Raw genomic sequence first — 24,661 nt, forward strand, 5'->3', positions numbered from 1 at the left:
TGATGAGTCTTATGTAGACGAAACGCGCGTCTGGCGTACTAAATTATAATCCTGGTACCTTTGATAACTATTTACACCACTGGGTCGATGCCACTGCTGGTGGACGTTTCGTCCCCGAGGGTATCACCAGCCCAGTAGTCAACACTTCGGTGTTGACATGAATATCAATAATGTGGTCATTTTTATAAATTTCCTGTTTACAAAACTTTGAATTTTTCGAAAAACTAAGGATTTTCTTATTCTAGGCATAGATTACCTTAGCCGTATTTGGCACAATTTTTAGGAATTTTGGATCCTCAATGCTCTTCAACTTTTTACTTGTTTGGCTTTAAAAATATTTTGATATGAGCGTCACTGATGAGTCTTATGTAGACGAAACGCGCGTCTGGCGTACTAAATTATAATCCTGGTACCTTTGATAACTAATTATACCAAACAGTCTATTTTGCCTGATCTTTTCAAAACACGTAACTCAATGGCCATTGCAATTTTGTGTACCTACCACTGTGGCATTAAACCCTGAATTTGAACTATTCTCCATCTAGCTGCTAGTGTGTCATGTGATGGCGTAAAACTAATATCATCTGCTTCTAATTGTCGTATATCAGTCACATCATATATAGCAATTAAGGTGTTGGTATTGTCTGAAAATGTCATTACTTTTTTTTAAAAATATTACTTGAAATAAGTAGTGATTCTTTTCAGTAAAAAAAAAACCAGATGCATAATTCAAATTGAAAATCCCAAAACAAAGACATTTTGCCCTCAATTGTAATATCAGTAGATCATGTAGTGGATATAATCAATAGATTTTATTGAACAGAGGTTTTACAGGAAAACAGTGCATTGCTATCCATGAAACTGTTCTGAGAAACTGGTGAGAAAAAAAATTACAACTGCAGATGCAGGTTATTTGAAACCGTTTACACTACATTGGCTGATTTATCAAATATGTAGACAACATTGAAGACCTGTGGGTAACCTTCTGCTGTTGTGTTTTCTATGGTTGGGTTGTTGTCTCTTTGACACATTCCCCATTTCCCTTAAACTTTTGTTATTTTGTTATATGTAGTTCTGTGTATCCATCTGATGAGTTTTTCAACTGATTTCCATGGTTCGTTCTTATGTTGTACTGTTACACTACTGTCCCTTTGCTCATTATCGAAGACCGTATAGTGACCAATAGTTGTTATTTAGTCTCTTATGGAGAGTTTTCAGTCTATAACTCTCAAATCGTACTTTTTGTTAATTTGATCTCTAAACACATTTTTTTATATTTTTTTCCCTAATATTCTATGTTCATATATTTTTTGATATATATTCGATTTTTTTGTTATATATTCTATTTTCAATATGTGCAGCCTTTGAACAAATGTCCGTACTCCATGCATGTACTCCTTCCAACAACATTATCATATTTACCTGTGAACGTTATTTAACTAACGCCGTTTTGTCCAAGGCTATAGTTGTCATTATCATATTGTTTTAAATCATTCCGTTTGTTCATCAATATTGTATTTATATGGTGAAATATGTCAAGTTTATTCGTTCAATGTATGTTTACGTTCAAACACGCTGCATTTGTTTGCGCGGGTTCTAAAATCCTGAGGTTGTAAACATTCATTTCCATATAAATACAAACTAAGTGAATGCAGAAAAGATAAGGGATAGACATTTACAAAACAGAACTGAAAAGTCACTAAAAGTAGGACGATGTTTCAGCTTTGGTTTAATTTTTTGTTAACCTCAGACAGACTTACTCAAAACATATATAACATTTGTATGAGAAATACCAATATTCAAATAAAACCTTATGATTGGACACTCTAAAATACTGTCTCACTTTGTGTATTGTCTACACATGGCAGTCCTTTATTTGGACATCTATGATCTTTTAGAGCACACAGTCAGTGTCATAGACATGTATCAGAAGAACATTGTCGTATCAACTCTAGGGAGCCACCAGGAATCAAACGAAATTGACTGTGAATCATATCACTTTGAAGTCCAACCTAAATAAAATGTATAACATAGAACCTAGCGAATCACATTTTATGGTAGCAGAGTCCCTAATTGTTTACCGAATTATTTATCGCGACAGTATCATTTCTCTGTTGTATTCATTTGACGTGGCTCGGTACTTATACATCCCGTCAATATGTTTGTGTTATCTTTCATTTTTGCTGGTGTGTTTTGTATATGCGACTTTTTGTGTTTCTTTGGTTCTTATAACGTGACTCTGTACTTTAAAAGATCCCGTCAGTATGTTATTGTTCTATTATATGTAATAATGTTATTTCTATTATAAATTGAAAAATACGTTGAACCACAAACGTCAACATTATTTAATCTGGAAGTGGTATTAACAATTTGTGGATTTTTAACAAATTCTAAAGAACTTCTGGACAATTTTAAATCTCAGTCTATTTCTAAAATTACATTTGATTTTTAAACCCTGTATGCCAACATTGCCCATGTGAAATTATAAAATTGTTTTTTATAAACATTGAACGACAAAATTTCTTCCTATGTGACTTATAAAATTTTCTGACGTCAGACATGCGAAGCAATAAATGTGCTTTTTTATTTGATAGATGCTTTTGTGTTTTTTGTAAAATTGTAACACGGCGATGACTGATGTACCCATATTTTATTCATTATGTCTGTTTAGTTCACGCATCGTTGTAAATATAACGGAATTTGATGAGACTGTCGTACAAAGTGAGAGGTTTAGCGCTATAAAACCAGGTTCAATCCAACATTTTCTGCATTTGAAAATGCCTGTACCAAGTCAGGAATACGACAGTTCTTGTCCATTCGTTTTTTATGTGAGTTGTCATTTGATTTTGCCATGTGATTAGGGACTTTCCGATTTTACTTTTCTCGGAGTTTAGTATTTTTGTTAAAACTGTTTACCATTTTATGCACATACATTGAACGGAATACATTTTGATGAAACAAATTAACACAGGGTACCTTGTATAAGGCCAACATTTCCAAACCATTATAGCATTGTCTTTATTCAAGTGAAAACGTATTATCAAGCAAACGAACACAAATGTCGTAAACATTATTCAAACCAAGTTTTACAATGTTTGGAAGTGTAACATTTGTCACATTTTTTTACAGTTAATTTGTATATGCATACTATTAATGCTAGGTTTTATTTAAACATTTATATGTACTGAAATAGTTATAGAACCATCTTCCCTATGGGGTTATGCCTATTTATAGTTTAGTAAAATAATATGTCGGATCACGTAATTTGCTGTTATACATACAAAAGTATTTTTTTTATTGATAAGAAATGAGACATTATTACGTGTGATTATCCTTGATTGAATTGTTTAGATATGTTATCAATTCAAAACCATTTAAAAGAAACAAACAAACATTCCGTCAAGACAAAAAAATGATGACCATTTATTCACTTGCAAAATGAAAACACAGTTCAAACATGTCACCTAATTTTGAATTATCAAGTTTTAGACCATTATCTATATAGCGGGTAGTAAAGTTAAAGGATACTGATAACTTCTCTTTTTCTTCCTTAGAAGTTCCTGTATGAATCCGGCCTAATATAGATAGAGGAACATGTCGGCAAGTAAGAGGGATTGTTTGTTCTCGAAACATTACAAATATTTTAATCAAGAAATAAAGCATCTCGATAATGTCAGTGCCATAGAATGTTTTGTTTGAATCAGAGTGTTGAGTGTAGGTAGTTTATATTCTTAAAATAATCATTAGTACAACACATTTCAACGAACTTTTTAAATAAAGACATATTTGTTGGAATTCTAGAGTAGACATATTAGTTTCAGTTCTGTTTTATTTCTGTTAAAATTTATAAGGAAAATTTCTTTGACTGTAAAGGAAATACAGGTGTGTTCACCATTGTTGTTTTAAATATTTTAAAAGGTAAACTACGCTTATAAATGTAGTTTTAAAGAACCCGAGCTTGGAGTTAAACTTGTTAAAACAAACAACTACATGAAATATAAATTTTATATGTGATATTACCATTCTGGTAAATGTGCCGTATTCGTATTTGATATACATCGGTATAAAGACATCATTCGTAAATATAGCTCAACATGCAGACTTCTAATACGTTCAGGTATTTCACATCCAATTTTATATGGAAATATTCTTTTTAAAGCACAAAGGTGTCAGTATTCACCTCAGAAACTTACAAAACCTTTGAATAGACTTATTAAGAAGGGATATAATTACGATACTGTTGTCAAGTCATTAAAGATTGCATATTGTGGCGTTAATATTGAGTCACTGATAAGGTCTTTGCATCGGAACTAAACACATTTATTCTAAAAACAGTTGTTGGCATGACACGGGTTATGTTCTTCTCATATATGTTATGATGGTATGATACTAAACCCCTAACGGGAAGGATTGTGCCTGATGTTCATATGATGAAATCATAATCTTTCAGTCAGTTTAATTGAAGTCTGGAGCTGGCATGCTAGTAGTCTGTTGTTATTTATGTATTATTGTCATTTTGTTTATTTTCTTTGGTTACATCTTCTGACATCAGACTCGGACCTCTCTTGAACTGAATTTTAATGTGCGTATTGTTATGCGTTTACTTTTCTACATTGGTTAGAGGTATAGGGGGAGGGTTGAGATCTCACAAACATGTTTAACCCCGCCGCATTTTTGCGCCTGTCCCAAGTCAGGAGCCTCTGGCCTTTGGTAGTCTTGTATTATTTTAATTTTAGTTTCTTGTGTACAATTTGGAAATAAGTATGGCGTTCATTATCACTGGACTAGTATATATTTGTTTAGGGGCCAACTGAAGGACGCCTCCGGGTGCGGGAATTTCTCGCTACATTGAAGACTTGTTGGTGACCTTCTACTGTTGTTTTTTATTTGGTCGGGTTGTTGTCTCTTTGACACATTCCCCATTTCCATTCTCAAATTTATGTATCTAAATTGTCATCATGAATAATATGACAGTTTTGGAATGGAACGATACCTGATACCAAATATTGTTGTGCTTTCTGTTTATCTATTGGTTGGAATAAGCGGAAACGTCCTTGTTTTGTTGGTTTATGCTTGCCAGATGAAAAACTCTTCTGACGAAAGATATTTTATACCAATTTTAGCCGCTTGTGATTTGATAGCTACTGTGTATCTTGGGTCGTTTGGAATATACAACTCGATTCACCAAGTCACCTATTCAAACTATGTTTTATATAAAATAACATCTTTCTTTCGTGGCTTGGCAACTTTTATCCCAATATGTGTGTTACTTATCATTGCAATTCAACGATACTTCAAAATATGTATGAAGCTGAATCATTCAACAACACTTGTATTTAAGAGAGTTTCATTGGTTTTAGCAAATTTGCGTTCAATTATGGCTGCGATGCCATTGCCGTTTGTAAGTGAATTAATTCCGGTTCACAGTTCTACATACAGAATTACCGGATGGCGATGGGGATCGTCTTCCAAAGGGAATAATTTTGCAAGAAATGTATACTTTATTGTGGTTGGTTTGTTTGTTTTTGTTACAGTAACAACGTTTATCGTTTTATATGCATGAATTACATATACAATCTTTGGTCATTTAAAAAAAAGAAGACATCAGAAAGATAAAAAGGGGAACAAATCCAACATAGAAGAAAAAAATGTAGAAAATATCAAAATAAATCAAGAAGAATTAACGATGAGTGATTTTTCCACGAATTCACATGAAACTGAAAGCAATGAAAACAACCAAACGACAGCTGTTTCTAAACAATCGGAATCTGTAAAACGACAACGAAAGGATCGTGACTTGACGTATAAAATGGCAATCATGTTTTTCATCATTACTTTGGTGTTTTTTATTTGTTATACACCAAAACTAATAATGATAATCTTAGCTGGAATCTACAAAGATTTTGTGGGAAAACTTTCGAATTCAGAAAGATCGGCTATGTTGTTTGTTTATGATATGCAGATAATCGATTAATAACATCGTGAATCATTTTATTTACGCTTTTATGGACATCATGTTTCGTGAAGAAGCCAAGACATTGTTAAAGGGCGTGTTTACTTTTAATTGACAATCAACTTATTTCAATTTTTATCTGCATCATACTCAAATAGTTGTTTGGTTTTGACACACACAAAAAAAAGACAAAACATTTTGAATGAATGTCATTTTGTATTTATTTCGCTTAAAGTTTCTTAATTCATTGATTTGCTGATCGTCCTTATGTCTATAGTAGACGAAACTAAAAGGAACGTAGTCTATAGTTATCGTATCAAAATCGAGAATAACATCCTTATTATTACATTGGTTTTATTTATAGAGCACGTTAATTAAAATATGGTCCATTTAAAGTTATTGATTTTCTGAATTAACTATGTTCTTAATGGTTATGAAACTAACACTATACTTAACTAATATCGATACTTACATTGAATATTAGTTTTGATGATTATAAGTCTTATAACGCAATTAAAGATATATTTTGATACAGTTATTAAACTTATTGTCCTAAATCCTGTCAATACACTGCACTATTGGTTTAGTAAATGATCATGCTTTCCCAGAATGTTTATGACGTCTATATTACAAATCTTTTGGATGTGTACTGATTGATACTTTTTTTCTGAGAAATCATAATTTATACATTACTTGTATTTGCCTTTCAGTAATTGGCAGTCATTTTAGTTGAGTATTGTATTGGGGAGTTTGCTGTTTATGCTTCGTTGTTTTCCTCTTATAGTTGATGTGTTTCCTTCGGTTTTAGTTTGTAACCCGGATTTTTTTTTCTCTCAATCGATTTATGACTTTTGAATAGAGCTAAACTACTGTTGCCTTTATTTATTTCTTGCTGATCTGATGAGTTCAGCTCTTACAGTAATAATTTTGGATATTGCAAGTCACAGACTTTTCAAACCAGTCCGCATTGGAAAAGATGAAATAGAGAAAAGATATTTTCTTAATCTTTCCTTTGCCAACAGAGGTCTCGATGGCGTCAACTTAGGCAATATACTTCATCATAAATTTGTTCAATCGAAAATACCTCCTTATTTCAGTCTGTACCAATCATTTCTTATACCTATATATACCAAACCTATTGCAACTAAAATTTTGCAGTATCTCAATATTGATGACTTCAAGTCTAAACCTCCTCATTGCACTTGTACTAGTTCCCATTCACATATAATCCGGCTGGCCACAACATTGTCAATAACACTTCCCTGCAAAATGTGTTATCAAAAGGTCCGAAATATCGTGAGCCTAAATCCATCAATTGGAAATACAACTTCAAAATTTTGATGGATTCAGTCGAGGCTTATGCCAGGCAATGGGCTAAGCGCAAGAAGGAAGACATAGACACTCTTTCCGAATGGATTAAGGGGGTGAGGTCGTTGATACAAATGATAATTAAGAAACTGAATGGGTCTATCAATGACCATGCTACGTCAATCTTTAAAGACCCAAAAGTTGCAAAACACTTATACCTTCTGGTCTATGTTCCTTAGGAATTTCAACCAAAGATGAAGAACTGGATCGTCCATCACTGTATTATATACCTAAACTAGATAAGTATCCTTACAAACAACGGTATATTGCTAGGTCTTCTTCTTCAAAGTTATTGTGAAACTGCCTATTCTAGAGGTGGCGTGAATCAGATGTGGATACTAAATTGATTTGCTGATCGTCCTTTTGTCTATAGTAGACGAATCTAAAAGGAACGTAGTCTATAGTTATCGTGTCAAAATCGAGAATAACATCCTTATTATTAGATTGGTTTTATTTATAGAGCACGTTAATTAAAATATGGTCCATTTAAAGTTATTGATTTTCTGAATTAACTATGTTCTTAAAGGTAATGAAACTAACACTATACTTAACTAATATCGATACTTACATTGAATATTAGTTTTGATGATTATAAGTCTTATAACGCAATTAAAGATATATTTTGATACAGTTATTAAATAAAATTGAGAATGGAAATGGGGAATGTGTCAAAGAGACAACAACCCGCCCAAATAAAAAACAACAGCAGAGGGTCACCAACAGGTCTTCAATGTAGCGAGAAATTCCCGCACCCGGAGGCGTCCTTCAGCTGGCCCCTAAACAAATATATACTAGTCCAGTGATAATGAACGCCATACTAATTTCCAAATTGTACACAAGAAACTAAAATTAAAATAATACAAGACTACCAAAGGCCAGAGGCTCCTGACTTGGGACAGGCGCAAAAATGCGGCGGGGTTAAACATGTTTGTGAGATCTCAACCCTCCCCCTATACCTCTAACCAATGTAGTAAAGTAAACGCATAACAATACGCACATTAAAATTCAGTTCAAGAGAAATCCGAGTCTGATGTCAGAAGATGTAACCAAAGAAAATAAACAAAATGACAATAATACATAAATAACAACAGACTACTAGCAGTTAACTGACATGCCAGCTCCAGACTTCAACTAAACTGACTGAAAGATTATGATTTCATCATATGAACATCAGGCACAATCCTTCCCGTTAGGGGTTTAGTATCGATCATACCATCATAACATATATGAGAAGAACATAACCCGTGTCATGCCAAAAACTGTTTTTAGAATAAATGTGTTTAGTTCTGATGCAAAGACCTTATCAATGACTCAATATTAACGCCAAAATATGCAATCTTTAATGACTTGACAACAGTATCGTAATTATATCCCTTCTTAATAAGTCTATTCAAAGGTTTTGTAAGTTTCTGAGGTGAATACTGACACCTTTGTGCTTTATAAAGAATATTACCATAAAAAATTGGATGTGAAATACCTGAACGTATTAAAAGTCTGCATGTTGAGCTATATTTACGAATAATGTCTTTATACCGATGATAAAATTTAGTAAATGTTTTGACTAGTTTGTGATATCGAAAACCCTGGTGTAATAATTTTTCAGTAATACATAAATGTTTCTCGTTAAAATCTAAAACATTGTTACATACACGAGCGAATCGTACAAGTTGAGATATATAAACACCGTAAGATGGTGACAAGGGAACGTCACCATCTAAAAACGGATAATTAACGATAGGAAATGAAAAATCATCCCTTTTATCATAAATTTTAGTATTCAGCTTTCCATTAGTGATATAGATATCAAGATCGAGAAAAGGGCAGTGGTCATTGTTAGTATTAGCTTTATTTAAAGTAAGTTCAACAGGATAAATTTCATTATAAATATACATACTGAAGTCGTCATTATTGAGAGCCAAAATATCATCCAAATATCTAAACGTATTATTAAATTTGTTTATCAGATGTTGTTTCGATGGGTCTTTGCTTATTTTTGTCATAAATTGTAACTCATAACAATACAAAAACAGGTCCGCAATAAGTGGTGCACAGTTAGACCCCATTGGAATTCCGATAATCTGACGACATACGGAATCCCCAAAGCGAACAAAAATGTTATCTAGTAAAAATTCAAGGGCATATATAGTATCAAAGCATGTCCAATTAACATAGTTTTTTTGTTTATTGCTACTAAAAAATGACCTAAAAGAGTTTGAACATATATATTCACATTCTGATTTTTTGAATGCCCATTTAATTAGGTGTGTGAATTTTTTCTTAATGAGAATGTGAGGCAATGTGGTATACAGGGTAGAAAAATCAAAACTTTGAACAGATTCAAAATCACCAATATAAGCATGCAATTTATCAAGTACTTCCAACGAGTTCTTGACACTCCAAAAGTAATTTATTCCACTATTTTCGAAGGCCTTATTTGAACAATTTATTATCAGGTTTTTAATTGTACCAAGTGTGCTGGTAAGAAGAATAGACAATTTAGTAGTTGAACAATGGCTTGAAGACGAAATAAATCTATATTTAATTTGTAAGGGGTTTTGTGTAGCTTCGGAAGCCAATACATAGTTGGGACTTTCATTGTATTTGGCTCTGCTTGTAAAGCGGTGCCTAAAAGTTTATGTTTGTTACAGATTTCGTTTTCTGAAAATGGAGTCAGTTGGAATGTTGGTGAATTGGTGATTTCCTTTTTCAGAACCTCAATGTAAAATTTACGTCAAACAATAATAATATTATTAGCAGCTTTATCTGCCGGGACAAAAACAAATTCCTTGGCTAGTTCTTTTAGTTTATGTTTGATACGAGAAATAGGTTTATTGTTGTAAGGGTTTATAGTAAAATGTTCTTTAAAATGTTGAATACGTATATCAACTATCTTCATTACTGAATTAAAAAAAGAGTCCAAAGATTTTTTGTCAGCTTTTTCCCGTTTTATCCATTTCATACAGTAAGTATGGAGTGAGTCGTGGATGATATTACGACACTCATTCCAATTAATAATTGACGGGGACGATATTTAGGTCCTTTACTGAGGAATGATTTTAACTCTCGGTCTTGAACGATGTTAAGATCTCCTGTTATAACATGGGAAATGGGGCCATAAATATATTCGGAATTACTGCAATTACATGAAGTAGGTGTATTTTCACTGATATTAACATCTTTACACAATTGACTATAATTAAACACAAATTTCCGGGTAGATTTCTTGTAAATATAACAAATAAGAGGTAGCTCAGTATTGTCAAAATATCCAGGAATTTGTTCTTTAACAGAATGGTCGTTAAATATACCGGCAATATTTACAAAATCAAAGCCTTTATTGACATACTTAATTTTAATAAAATGTTTTTTATGATCTTCAGGGCGATCAATTTTGGGAAATAATTTAGAATAACAATATGCCATAATAATTTGAACAATTTCATACTTAGGACTGCTATATGAAATTGTGTTGCAATCCTCCAAAATTTTATTTAACTTATTAACCGGTAACGAACAGAGTTTTGTTAACAGATAATGTCTGCCGTTGTTTTTTGAAATAGAAATTAGGTCCGAAATATTGGTATGATTGGCCCGAAATCTTCTTTGATTGCGATTTGTTCTACGACCGTGAGAACGTTTTTTACGAACAGTTTTAGAAACTATATCCAAAATGTTAACGGAATTGGTTCTAGATATATTACCAATTCCTATGATATTATCATTTAGACCGAGAGGGTAAACTGTCTGTAATTTTTTAATCCAATTTAATTCAATTATTTTCCGTGATCGTACAAACTTTGAATGCGATTCACCAGGCTGCTTATTTACTACTTCTAAAGGTTGAACTGCTAAATATTTAAAAGGATGGTTGTGCTTCTTAAGGTGTTGGTAAATGATACTTTAAAACTTATTGTCCTAAATCCTGTCAATACACTGTTCTATTAGTTTAGTAAATGATCATGCTTTCCCAGAATGTTTATGACGTCTCTATTACAAATCCTTTGGATGTGTACTGATTGATACTTTTTTTCTGAGAAATCATAATTTATACATTACTTGTATTTGCCTTTCAGTAATTGGCAGTCATTTTAGTTGAGTATTGTATTGGGGAGTTTGCTGTTTATGCTTCGTTGTTTTCCTCTTATAGTTGATGTGTTTCCTTCGAAATAAAGATAGAAAACTGCATAAATTCTGTTTTTTCATCGTTGTTGTGAAAACAGTACATGTTATGACGTAATTGTGAAGAATTTTACATCGCATGTACTTCTATAGATATATTTCTGAATTTTACAGATTTAAAAAAATGAATTGAAGTCAATTTGGTTTTTGCTTTGATGTATATTTAATTACCAGTCACAAATATTTCACACATGGCAATTAAAACAAATGACTTTAAAGATGGACTTTATTTTCAGCGAATATTCTAGCTCTATAAACTTTTTAGGTTTATTATTAATGTGCTTTTGTCCCTCAGAAAGAGTGGTTGTATGGGGTATTGTAACAAACAAAGGGCATGACAACTTTGGAAAACCTGACATCAGGCATCGTTTTCATCGTTGTGTTCTTTCAATATTGTTCGGTGAGTTAAATACTTTCTACAAACATCATACCCATAACATGATCAAATATTGGTATTTTGGAATTCTGTCTGTTAAATACACAGTTTTTATTGCAAACTGTTTTTCCCTTGCACTTATACGTAAAAACAAGGTATTGAAGGTAATCTGCTGACATGGAACCCTGAAAGAAAACCGAGAGCAAACCGTTTTTACCGTCTTGTCAACCAAATTCTTTGGAAACTATATAATCACTGTTTTAGCAATATGAGAGTTCATCCAAACTTGCGTTTGAAGCCTTGTGCGTGGGATGTGCTGTAAAAACGAGTTTTCACAATGGGGAATTTTCAATGTAAACGGATAATTCCTGATCTCCCCTTTAAAAAAAGATAGTATCACCAGCCCAGTAGTCAGTACTTCGGTGTTGACATTAATATCAATTATTTGGTCATTTTTATAAATTGACCGTTTGCAAAAGTATTAGTTAATCGAAATACTAAGGATTTACTTATCCCAGGCATAGATTACTTTAGCCGTACTTGGCACAACTTTTAGGAATTTTGATTCTCAGTGCATTTCAACTTTATACTTGTTTGGCATTTTAACTATTTTGATCTGGCCATCACTGATGAGTCGTATGTAGAGGAAACGCGCATCTGGCGTATCAAATTATAAGACTGGTACCTTTTCTTAACTTGGAAGATTGGAAGAAGATATAATTTCCTCTTCACGGAGGTGAATTATATCAGATTTACAACACTTCCACATGGTACCATCATCATGGAACAGAGCTGAAGGTATGAGACTGATAGGATATGCCAAGATCCTGACCAGTCACATTAGCAAGAACGAAAGCACGACGAACTATTTTTACTGGGTTTATATGTGCTTTAATAAAGTCATCTGATTTACACTTTAGTTTTAGGATCTGGGTCGTATGATTGAAAGTATTGAGAGGAGACCTTGGAATAGGACTATAGAATACGTGGGTTTCAGTCTAACTAAAACAGCCTTAACTTCCAAAAAAGATTTAACAATATGGTTGTCACGTTCAAGAAATTTAAGAAGAGAATCATGAACTCTTTTGAGGCTTGTAGAAATATTTATCAATAACTAAGAATGATCGGTCATATTTGAATGTATATACCCTATCAAATTTTTCTTGTGTGTCATTACCGTTGGCTTCGTATTCTCTTGTTCAGTTTCTTTATCTCTGGTTATTCCCGATCTTGATCTCATTTCAGAACTAAAATGCACAAGGATGTGTTTTGTAAGAATCCTGAACATCTAGGGGTTCCAGGGTCAACAAGAAAGTCATAAAGCCCAGCTAGTGCCCATAACTTGCCAACTGTTACTATTAAACAAGAAAGGCCATGACTTCCTCCAAGTCTTATTATGTGTGATTGAAAAACGTCTAGCGTAGACCATTTTACATTTTGGCAACAGCATACAATTAATTGTCAAATGTTTCACAGAATATTGTTGACCGGCACGTTTTGACATATCGTATTATTGTTTCATAGTTGTTAGTACTAGTGCCATGACGCTAGGCTTGGCATCTATAGCTGGCATAGGCGGATTTAGGGGGGGGGCCAGGCCCCCCCTTTTTGGGAAAAAATTTGGTTGCTTATATAGGGAATCACTGAAGCGTGACTGGAGCGGGCCCCCTCTTAGGTCAGTCAGTGGGCCCCCACTTATGAAAATTTCTGGATCCGCCACTGGCTGGAGCATAGGCTACAAACGAAATTTCAGATGTAGCCTTATGTTAGAACCAGTCCAAAATGGAACAATTTGTTCACTGCTTTCTGCAGAAAATGAAATACCAAAGACAAGGACAGATATATCTAGGTTTTTCATGAAAAAAGACACAATCTTCCAATGAACATCATAATAACGAGAAGGTCCATATCGTTCTCTTGGCTTGTCAAAAAGTAAACATGGCATACAATTGGTATTCGAATATTTCAATGTCAAAGATCTTTTTAGTCCCCGTTTAACCTTGATGGAACTTATGTGGGCGTTTGATGATTCGTTTCGATACTGAAATACAGTTTTAGCCATGGAGTGAAAGGTATTTTTACCATCGATTCCCTCAGCATTTATGTCGAAAGTTTCTACTCGACACCTAAAACTGCTAAATATGCATTTTAAAAATAACTGGATACTCAAGGCAGAATACACAGGTTTTTTACTATACAACTTGTTAATGGGATATTCAGTGGGAGAAACTAAACTTCACCCAGGTTTATGTACAAACAAACTAAGGACAAAGTCAAATTCCACAAGCGGTCACTAATCATCAAGACATGCATATTTGTATTGGGATTGATGTATAATTAAACATCCTTCTAAAACATGTGGTAAACTTTAAATCTAGCTGATTGAGATAGAAAAGAAAACACACATCCTGAGAAAATCCTAAAACATTATGACTACTGAGTGTAATGAAAATCAAATTATGTAAAAACATTACTTATATAACATATAAGTACCTAGTTAAAAACAAGTGAATGGGGGAAAATTGGGATTTTTTGCTACAATTATTTAATATAATTCTGTTTTTTAAAGCATGTCCTATTTCAAGATTGAGCAACAGCCATTTGTAGCACTCTATAGAAATAGGGTAGTCCTATGCTCAAGAAGTGTAAGCAACATCTGGCCATCTAGTGATAGTTATTTGTTCTTGTAGTAGGAAACTCACTAGAAGTGAGAGAGGTTGTGGATTTGATCAAAGGCCAGGTCAAACTTTAGACTCAAAATTTAGTATTTGCTAATTATTCAATAAGAACATTGAAATTATTAAAATGATTCGCTGAGCGCAGCCGGATACATCCCCAGAGGTTGAACCCTGAACAGTTGGGGCAAATTAAGACGCAATATTCAAGATTGATACTATCTGAATCTGGATTGCGATAAAATTTTTGACATAGTATAGGTTTCGGACACAAAAAAAATGTCAAGCTCTTACAAATCTATTGTGCATTTAAAGTTTTCTTCTTGAAACATTTCAAAATTTGAAATTTTGAAGAAAAAAATTGAACTCCTTAAAAAAATAGGACCCCCCTCCCCCTTGGGGCAATTACCTCTACACTGTATCCTACCCTTTCTTTTATAGTATGGAACCTTGTAGTACAATTTCAGAGAGATCCATTAATAAACAATAGTTATTGTCTGGAAACTAGAAAAATGCGTTTTTGACCCTTTTTTGGCCCCTAATTCCTGCATGAATAGAGCAATAACCCCCAAACTCAATCCCAGCCTTCCTTTTGTGATATGGAAGTTTGTGGTACAATGTCAGAGAGGGATACACCTGCACACAAGTTATTATCAAGAAACTACAAAAAATGTTTTTGGCCCTTAATTCCTAAACTGTTGGCACCAAAACCTTCTACTTGTGGTAATAAACAAAGTGGTACAATTTCAGAGCAATTGAAATACCTATACACAAGTTATTATCCTGATAGTAGAAAAATGCTTATTTTGGGCCCCTCAACAGTTGGGACAATCATCCCCAAAATTAATCCCAACCTTTCTTTAGTGGTATTGAACCTTCTGGTAAAAATTTATAGAGATCCATTCACATAAACAAACTAAAGTTATTGTCCAGAAACTAAATGTGTCTTTGGACAAGGACAAGGAGGACGAGGACATGATAGCATTATACAACGCAAATTTTATTTTGCAGTCCTATAAAAACGAGAATTATGTCTGTAAGTAGGGTGACAAATCGTCATTCAGACTGTTACCTTGTAAACTAGCTAGCACATGTTCTTGTATGCATGTTATAAATACCACTGGACATTAAACACTAATTCATCAATTTCATCATAATCCTGACCTTGGTCCTGTTCCTGCCATTCATTTTCATTGTCATCATCATCATTAAACATTTATAATAATTAAGAATTGAATGCTTCTGTTTGTAACTTTATTTAGGTGTTAAAGCGTTGACCGAAGTACATTTTGTATGAAGCATGAACACGCTTCATTCTAAAAATGTGTGCACGATCAATGCTTTTACAACCCTATGAACTTACAAAAAAAAGCATTCAACACATTTTTTAGCTATGATCATGAAAACACGAACTTCAAACATATGACAGACATTATAAAGAAAAATATTCTTGTTGGGTAATGAGTTTTATTTTATAAATTTGATTTTAATAAATGATGACAATTACATTTATTTTGTTTAATATGAGAATAGGTATTAATTATGAAATAATAGTGAAAATTGAAAAATAAGTGTGTACATTTGTTATTGTGAGTTTAAATTATTGTGATTATAACCTTGATCATTATTACATTTTGTTAAAATTTTCATGATTTTCAAGCATTTGTGCCAATGACAATATAGATTGGCAACACAACTTTGTGCTAGTTAAGATTTTAACCTAATGTAGCAAAACACAATGTTACTTAAAAATAATAAAAAATATGTTCATAATATATTAAGGTTTATGACCCCTTCTATACCATTAGGATTACACAAAATTTTCAAACTGCAATACATGTACTATGAAAACAGCAAAAATGATTAATAATAGAGATGGGCAATTTTGAAAATATACCTTAAGGCTAAGGGAAACTTCCTGCAAAGCATTATTATTTTTTGTTTCATTGCATTTTATAGAAAAAGGGGATTTTTGGCAAATAAACCAAGATTTTTGTAGAAAATCCACAGACTTTAAAAAAGAGATTTTTGTTATATAATGTCAAACATAGATTATTTGCTTGTTGTTCTATGATGTGCTAGCCTATATTGTTAACAAAAAGTCAGAAACAACCTTCCCCATTTCCATTCTCAATTTTATTGAAATCCAAATATTCTCGTGATGAGTCACTAAAGTCGAATGCACCCGAGAAGGTGTATTGAATTGGTCCATATTTATATTTATTTTAACCAATATATAAATTTATAAACTTGCTTTAAGGAAATCATTGCTAGCACTGCATGCAATAATCCTCTATCTACCAAGCGCGGAATGGCAAAATACGAGATTACAAAGAGAAAGGCTGTGGATTTTCTATAACATTTCCATATGTTTAGCATTGAATGAACACAAGGGAACATAATCCTTAATCAAAAAGTTTTTCTGTCTAGTATAAAATAAAACAAACTCATAAAATTGTCAAGTATCATTGTGTTTTTTCTTGTTGTATTGGCCAATATCATATCTAAATGACATGGCCAGTGCAGAAGTTAATTTGTTTTCCATTCAAATTTTTAATTTTCTGTTTTGCAAATGTTCTTATTGGTCGTAAATGAACTGGATTGTATTTTTATACACTTTCAGTTGCTACATTTGGTTCACTATCAGTGCTTATGTGATCTTGTATCATTGACATTTCAGTTTGTTCCGCTACGATTTCAGCTTTATCTTCATGTTGGACAAAAGTTTCATTGTTCACTCCCACATCACTTCCAGGTTGGACAAAAGTTTCGTTATTCACTCCCATATCACTTTCAGGTTGGACAAAAGTTTCATTGTTCACTTCTATATCACTTTCAGGTTGGACAAAAGTTTCATTTTTCACTCCCATATCACTTTCAGGTTGGACAAAAGATTCATTATTCACTCCCATGTCACTTTCAGGTTGGACAAAAAATTCGTTATTCACTCCCACATCACTTTCAGGTTGATCAAAAGATTGGTTATTCACTCCCACATCACTTTCAGGTTGGACAAAAGATTTGTTATTCACTCCCATATCACTTTCAGGTTGGACAAAAGATTCGTTATTCACTCCCATATCACTATCCTGTTTTAAAAGAAATGTATATTCATAATATTACGGCCAATTGTGATTGTAGACTGACTAATATATTAAAACGAAATTAGTTCAGGAACTCGTTTTCTACTCTAATTAGTTCTTTCCACTTTTCTGTGAAACACCTATTGATTTTTTTTTTATTATTATGTCATTCCACTTTTCCGTTGAAAGAATTTTAGATATTGTTCTCATTATTTTTTTTCTTGCACAGTTCTTCTACAAGATGTCCCTTTGATATTTGGTATATGATATCGAACAGTTTATGTGCTTTTTAAACTGATCCTTTTTAACCAAACACTTTTCATTGTAAGAGTTATCTCCCCCAAAACTATTTTTCTTGTGTTGACTACTCTTTTGTTACCGTATAAGATAACAACAAATTTATTTTACCAAATTGCTCGCTATATCTTCTGGATATTGAGTTTGGTTTTCATCGAAGTGTTCCTGAGTCTCCATATGAGAGTTATTTCCCCTAATGCATTTGATATAAGTGATATGTATTACTTACTGGTAAATCAAAAGTGATGGGGTCTTTAAATTTAAGGTCCTTGGTCTAAAAAAAAGCAAATTAGGTCAAGGCCAAAGGTCATATTCTAAATTTTGATTTTGGCTTATTTTAACTTCTTTATAAAAACCATATAAGATATTGACAACATAATTTTACTAAATTGTTAGATGGGACATGTCGTATCACAGACAGTTTGTTTGAAAGGGTACGCTTACATTAAATTCGAGTTTTCTCCCCTCTCATATTTATAATTAAGTGTATGGTGATATAACTCATTAGCCATATATAATAGAGGGGGGATAGGACCTTTATCGGGACTCCGGGATCGGGTGTTTTTAAGCTCGGGATTTCGGGATTTACCCTTTCGGGATCCGGGAATCCCTTTTTTCGTATTTCGGGATGTCGGGATTTACTTTATTTAAATTCAGGACCTTGGGATTTCGTTTTTTAAGCCCGGGATTTCGGGATCAGGACCCCTCCTATCCCCCCTCATAATAAAGACCTAGGGTCTTTTGATTTGAGGTCCTTGGTCTTTGACCTTCAAATTGAGCTCACGGTCATAGGTTAATTTTACATTCTAGATTTTATAACCTTTGCTTTTACCTCATATGTATACATGATAAAGCCATGGGACTTATTGCACTAGGTTACAAGCACTTTGATCTTGGAAATTTCAAGCTGAAGTGACCTTTAGTAAACCGGAAGTAGCTATTTTATGTGCGTATTTAATATAAAAGTATAAAGAACCATGTACTTTTGGAATCAGTGTCAAGTAAACATTCTTGTAATACCGGAACTATAAAATTATCTCCCTTATTTAATTTTTTTTTGTACAGAAATCATAAATTTTTGGAATCAGCGAATATCATTTGACACTGGAAATAACATTTTAATATCAAAATATATCATTACTACAACTGTTCTCTGAACAATTGGTCTTTAATAAAAAAAAATTTACTTCTTCCACCGACGTTTGGTGGATTCATGAGATGTTGCTTTGATTTTTTGCATATGATATCGAACATTTACCACTTTAAAACTTACCCTGTTTAACCTATAACTTTTTATTGTAAGAGTTAACTCCCCTAACACTGTTTTTCTTGTGTGCACATCTCTTTTCCAACCGTAAAAGATAACCACAAAATTATTTTACTAATTTTGCTGGTTATATTCTCAGGACCTAAGAATAATTTTCACTGAAGTGGTCCCAAGCCTCTGTATGAGAGTTATTTCCCTTTTGTATTAAAAATAAGTGAAATGTAATTGTAACTGGTAAACCATAAGTGATAGAGACCTAGCTATATAGGGTCTATTGATTTGAGGTCTTTGGTCAAATCATAAGAAAATTAGGTCAAGGTCAAATGTTTTTTTGATTTTGGTTTAGTAGGTCTTTCCACCGAAAGTGGAAAGACCTATTGATTTTCTTCTTCTTCTAATTATTTTTTTCTTCTTCTTCCAGCACTTTTATTTCTTGGGTTTAAAGTTTGTTTTGCAAGATGTATTTAGATGTTTGGTATATGAAATCGTATAGTCTTGTGTAAACTGGAAGTGTCTATTTTTGTACTTATTTCATGTAAAAGTATATAGAACAATAAAATTTTGAAAGCAATGTTAAACTAACTATCAAATAATACCGGAAGTCACATTTTTCAGACCGAAAGTAACAAATTACCTCCCTTATTTCAAACTAAATGGTATAGAAACTGTATAATTTTGGAATCAGCAAACAATGACCTATAATTTGACAACTGGAACTAACATTTTAAACCAAATTCTAATAATTTCATATCAAAATATATCACAAGGGATGGAGACTTTCAATTGGGCTCTGAACAATTGGTTTTAAATTATTACTCTTATTTGAATTTTCTTTTGCCAAATTTGTTTCCTGCTATAAATTATTGTTTTGCAAAATGTGGCTTAGATATTTCTTATATTGTATCGTACAGTGTATGCACTTTTAATCTTGACCCTGCTTATCTTAACAAGTATCTTTGTAAGAGTTATTGTCACTATTTATCTTGTGTGTTCATCTCCTTTGTAACAAAAAAGATATTGACAAAACTCTTTTTCTGAATTGTTCTTTTGGAGAAAATATACCTGTACACTGACGAATGTCGATATAATGAGCTGTCGAAATATTGATATGTTGGAATAATGGGCTGTTGGAATAATTGGATGTTGGAGTAATGGGCTGTTGGAATAATTGGATGTTGGAGTAATGGGCTGTTGGAATAATGTGATGACGGAACAATAGTTGTCGGACTAACAGGATGTCACCAATAATGACTTACTATAATATGAGTCACTGGTTTAAAAGGTATAACTTTGACATGCAACCTTCTAGCCTAAATAAATTTAATAAATGTATAGATTCCATTCTTTGTCTAGAACAAATAGGTGCATAGGAGCTGTGTTGGCAAGGGATGTCATGAGAATTATCTAAACAGTGGCTGATCAGAGGACTAAAATTTTACAGCAAATCATGCTGTTTTGATCAGTAAAATTTTGACTGCAAACACTTCTTGTTATGATCAATATTTCAATCTCAACACTTTCATGCATTTTCATTTTAAATAAGTGTTTTGCAAATGTGTTCCGTGTTAAAGAACAGGTTACCTTTAAGTCATTTCATTTTATAAATCATTCTACCATTAAATTTATCTTAGTGTAGTAAGTAACAATTGAATTCAGATGAGCCTTATGAAAACATCATACAAACTAACTAACATTTTAATATAATACTGCATATACAAAAAAACAAAATCAGGAAAACAGTTAGAGTGGGGTGCTGATTTTCGCCTTATCTTTCCATGTTTTCTTCAGTTTATGTTCAGGTCTTTATGTTTTTGAAGTATACTGATATTTCTTTATGAAGATAACTTCAAATGCAAAATATTCTTAGCTTGAAAACGTGTTTGTTTTGAGTAAAATCATCTGAAAAGTTGGATTAAAGGGTGTTTGAAGTTTCCTAATTTTTTGCCAACGGGGGACACATATTCCCTCGTTTTCACATATCTATTTAAAACCAAATAACTGCAGCTTAAAATAATATTTATCAAATAAATTTCTTTATAGACGAATAGCAGACATTTGAAAGGTGTAAAAAACTGATATTTAGGGCAATCAGTCAAAGAATTACTAAGGAATGCTTCTTTGAAATCGTTTTTGTCATTCAGGAAATTGGCTGAAAATCTTTGTCCATTTTTCGGTCATTTGCCGTAAGTGCCGAAATTTAGTCTCATTTTCAAAAATAATCATATTTGTTATAAAAATATAATTTAACGACATATTTCTTCCATTCCAACCATCCTTTGAAGTTTTTACACCTCAAAATTATAAAACAGCGAAATTGTGTCCACGGCGAATATGAGCGCCCCACTCTACAAATAATTTTATAATAATATATTCAATAAATGTTTTACACAAACAAGTTACATCAATTTATAATTTCCAAATGTTAAAAACCCAAATTGAATTTACCAGATTATGAATATAGTTAAGAATCGCACTGGGGAATAAGAAATACATAAAAAATAAATTACTCACAGATTCTCCTTCAGATACATGAAGAGCTTGACCAAACTTGTTGGCATGTAGAATTAGTGAGTGGAGTATCCACCTGGCCTCCCCAACATCGTCATCACTTCTCCCAGACTGCTGGCAAATTTCATCCAAGTCCTCCCCTGTAAGCTCTTTCACATGCTGTGCAATCTCCTCCATATTCAATTTTTCAGTCTTCAAATTTGTTTTCATTTTGGCTAATACTTGTAATGAATCCGGCTGTCCTGATTTTATACGTTCTATTACCTGAACTAGTTCTATTCCTTTTAAACTATGACCCTTTTTCAGGACTGGTGCCATCTAAAATAAACAACCAAAAGCATTTATCAATAGTAATTCATTTTCATATATAGACTATCATGAATATTTTCACTTGGCTTATTCTTACTACTTCATTTTTTTTTATATATAATAACAGTTCCTCAAAGGAGTACTAGCTACAAGAGTTTTTTGGTTCAATTACTAATGAATATGAAATAGTGAAATAATAACTCACCTTTTAGCAGCCAGTATGGTTCAATTTTGTCAAAATAAGCTAAGAAACATCTCTAATGGTAATTATTCACTTGCAAGTGAATAATTCGACCTCATTGAATCTCTTTTTTTTTATACTTCAAGTAAACCCCTCAGCTAGATGTGGATTATGCATGATTGATGTGTGTTAGGTTATTTAAAGAAATGAATTTCAACATTGAAATTGAAACAAAGATCAATCATTAGATCGACTGTTTCTATCCACAAAAAATCATTCTTATACAGGTAAAATTGAATATGAACTCATTATTCTAAACTTAAACTTGAAATCAAACAGACATAGAAAAATCCATTTGCACTAGGTCCATATATCTATTTATATTAATGTTATGTGACCTTAAATTGTCTTGGAGGTCATCTCCATAGTTAATTAGATGACGTCTAGACTAATATACAAACTAAACAAATCTATCTTCATGAATCTATCTACATATTATCTACCCCATGCCCCGTTAATAATTTATTTACTTTTTATAATTTGGATAAATGTTTGACATTATTATGAATCTAATGAGAATTTGAGTCAAATCGATGAACATGAATTTGAAAGCTCGAGCCCTTTTGAATTGATTGAAATTTACAAACAACAATGCATTTTAATTAAATAATTATAAAGTGTATTTTCATGAGATATTAGAAACAATTAGATATATATATATATATTTAGAATGGTGCAAGCGTCTTAACTTATGTTTAGTTTGACTTTTTTATTGTATAAATTTTAAGATTGTTCTGGTTTAATCTAAGTAGACTGATATATGATTCATTTAACATCACAATCATACTGATGAAGGATATTTGTTATCTGAAATATTTATAAATAATTACATTTATAGTTTCCTTTTTTTGTTATTGGTGTTGTTGTGTACACTTTTTAGGCGTTTATATAATTTATTTATTGTGTACATGTATCATTACTCGTAATGATCCAGCCCCCTCATGGGAAAAATTGTTGACTGTTATTTAGACGTGCTAAATTGTATATACAAGTCTAATTTGAAAAAAAACCAGTTTAAACCTATGATTGTGTTGGATAAAAACCGCAATCTTTATATGTGTACAAATTTCAATGTAGAGGGGTCTAAATACAGCACAAACAACATTTTCAAAAAGACCAAAAGAGTGAAAAAATATATTTTAACAAAACACATTTAACTACCAGGTCAAACAACTTAAACCCTGCTGACTGCCATTGATGTTTGTGAAATATATATATGCATGTATCCCAATTGCTGTCTCATTCTGTTAACAGTACCTAATATTGATTAATCAGACAAGCACTAAAGGAATCGAACAGACCCCTACAGACAGAAAAAAAGCACACAGCTAATAAAAACAAGAATGTGTCCATAGTATATATATGCCCCATTTTCTGTTTAGTGGACTGTGAAACTCTAATTTGGCATAAAAAATAGAAATCTCATATCATAGGGAACATGTGTTTCAAATTAATTGGACTACAACTTCATAAAAAAAATTGACCAAAAACTTTATCCTGAAGCGGGAAAAACAGACAATGGACTCATAGACTGGAAAATATAATGCCCTTAAATTGGGCATAAAAATGTGATGACAATCAACATAATCAACAGTATAACCAAAATATTTCCATAAAATAAATAATTATTTCTTTTTAAAAATGTAACCAAGCATTAGAATGCTAAATTCTCAAATCTGATCTAATTCATTAAATAATACTTAAGATGACTCATTGCAGCATTTAATCTGTTCTTATTATAACATCATTAAATACCAACAATATTACCTTGCTTAAACATATACTATACTATGCTTCCCAAGTGCCAGCCCGAGGATTATTGACACAAGAACAGAAAGAAAATCAGAGAATTTTGAAATAATGGTTTAAAAATCACAAAGTTTAACAAACAATCATACTGCATAACTCCTAAAATAAACCTTTCTAAGAATGCATATTATGGTGTCTTTGACTAAATCAATTGGAGGTACACAGGCTGATATTTTAAAAAGCCTAGGAATTCAAAATTTTAAAATTGAATTTGAACTCTTGTATGGATAATATGTGTCATTTTGTAAGTTGTGTATTATTGTGTTGCTAAGTAACAATTTGAGAAGCAAAGCCAGTATCCCTTCAAGTTTGTTTTCTATTGTTGTACTGTTACAACACTTTCCTATGTAAGGGGTTGGGTTTAAAAGCTACAAACATATTTGATGACACATTTTTATGTGCCTGGCCAAAGCAAAGAACCTGTTATCCATTTGTTGTTGTTTGCCATGTTCCTTGTGTCCCTCTGTAATTACAGGTAAATAACTTCTTTTTTTTTTAAACAGATAATAGCTATATATTTTACCTGTTCTGTAGGGGGGTCTAACCAGTAATCCTTCATTTGAAATCTAACATAAAAAAGAAATGTAAATGTATAT

General features: G+C 32.3%; 1 protein-coding gene across 1 annotated transcript in view; it reads right to left on the reverse strand.

Moving 5' to 3' along the window:
- Positions 1–17,016: 17,016 nt before the first annotated feature.
- The window catches only part of LOC139501251 (uncharacterized), a 142,105-nt gene continuing 134,460 nt past the window's right edge, over positions 17,017–24,661 (reverse strand). The window contains exons 67-70 of the mRNA XM_071290271.1: positions 24,589–24,631; positions 21,971–22,024; positions 18,161–18,205; positions 17,017–17,640 (exon numbers count right to left, since the gene is read on the reverse strand). Coding sequence (XP_071146372.1) covers positions 17,161–17,640; positions 18,161–18,205; positions 21,971–22,024; positions 24,589–24,631 — 622 coding nt within the window. The 3' untranslated portion in view covers positions 17,017–17,160. The remainder of the gene's footprint in view (positions 17,641–18,160; positions 18,206–21,970; positions 22,025–24,588; positions 24,632–24,661) is intronic.

This window comes from Mytilus edulis, chromosome 13, assembly GCF_963676685.1.
Source record: "Mytilus edulis chromosome 13, xbMytEdul2.2, whole genome shotgun sequence".
In the NCBI taxonomy this organism is placed as follows: domain Eukaryota; kingdom Metazoa; phylum Mollusca; class Bivalvia; order Mytilida; family Mytilidae; genus Mytilus; species Mytilus edulis.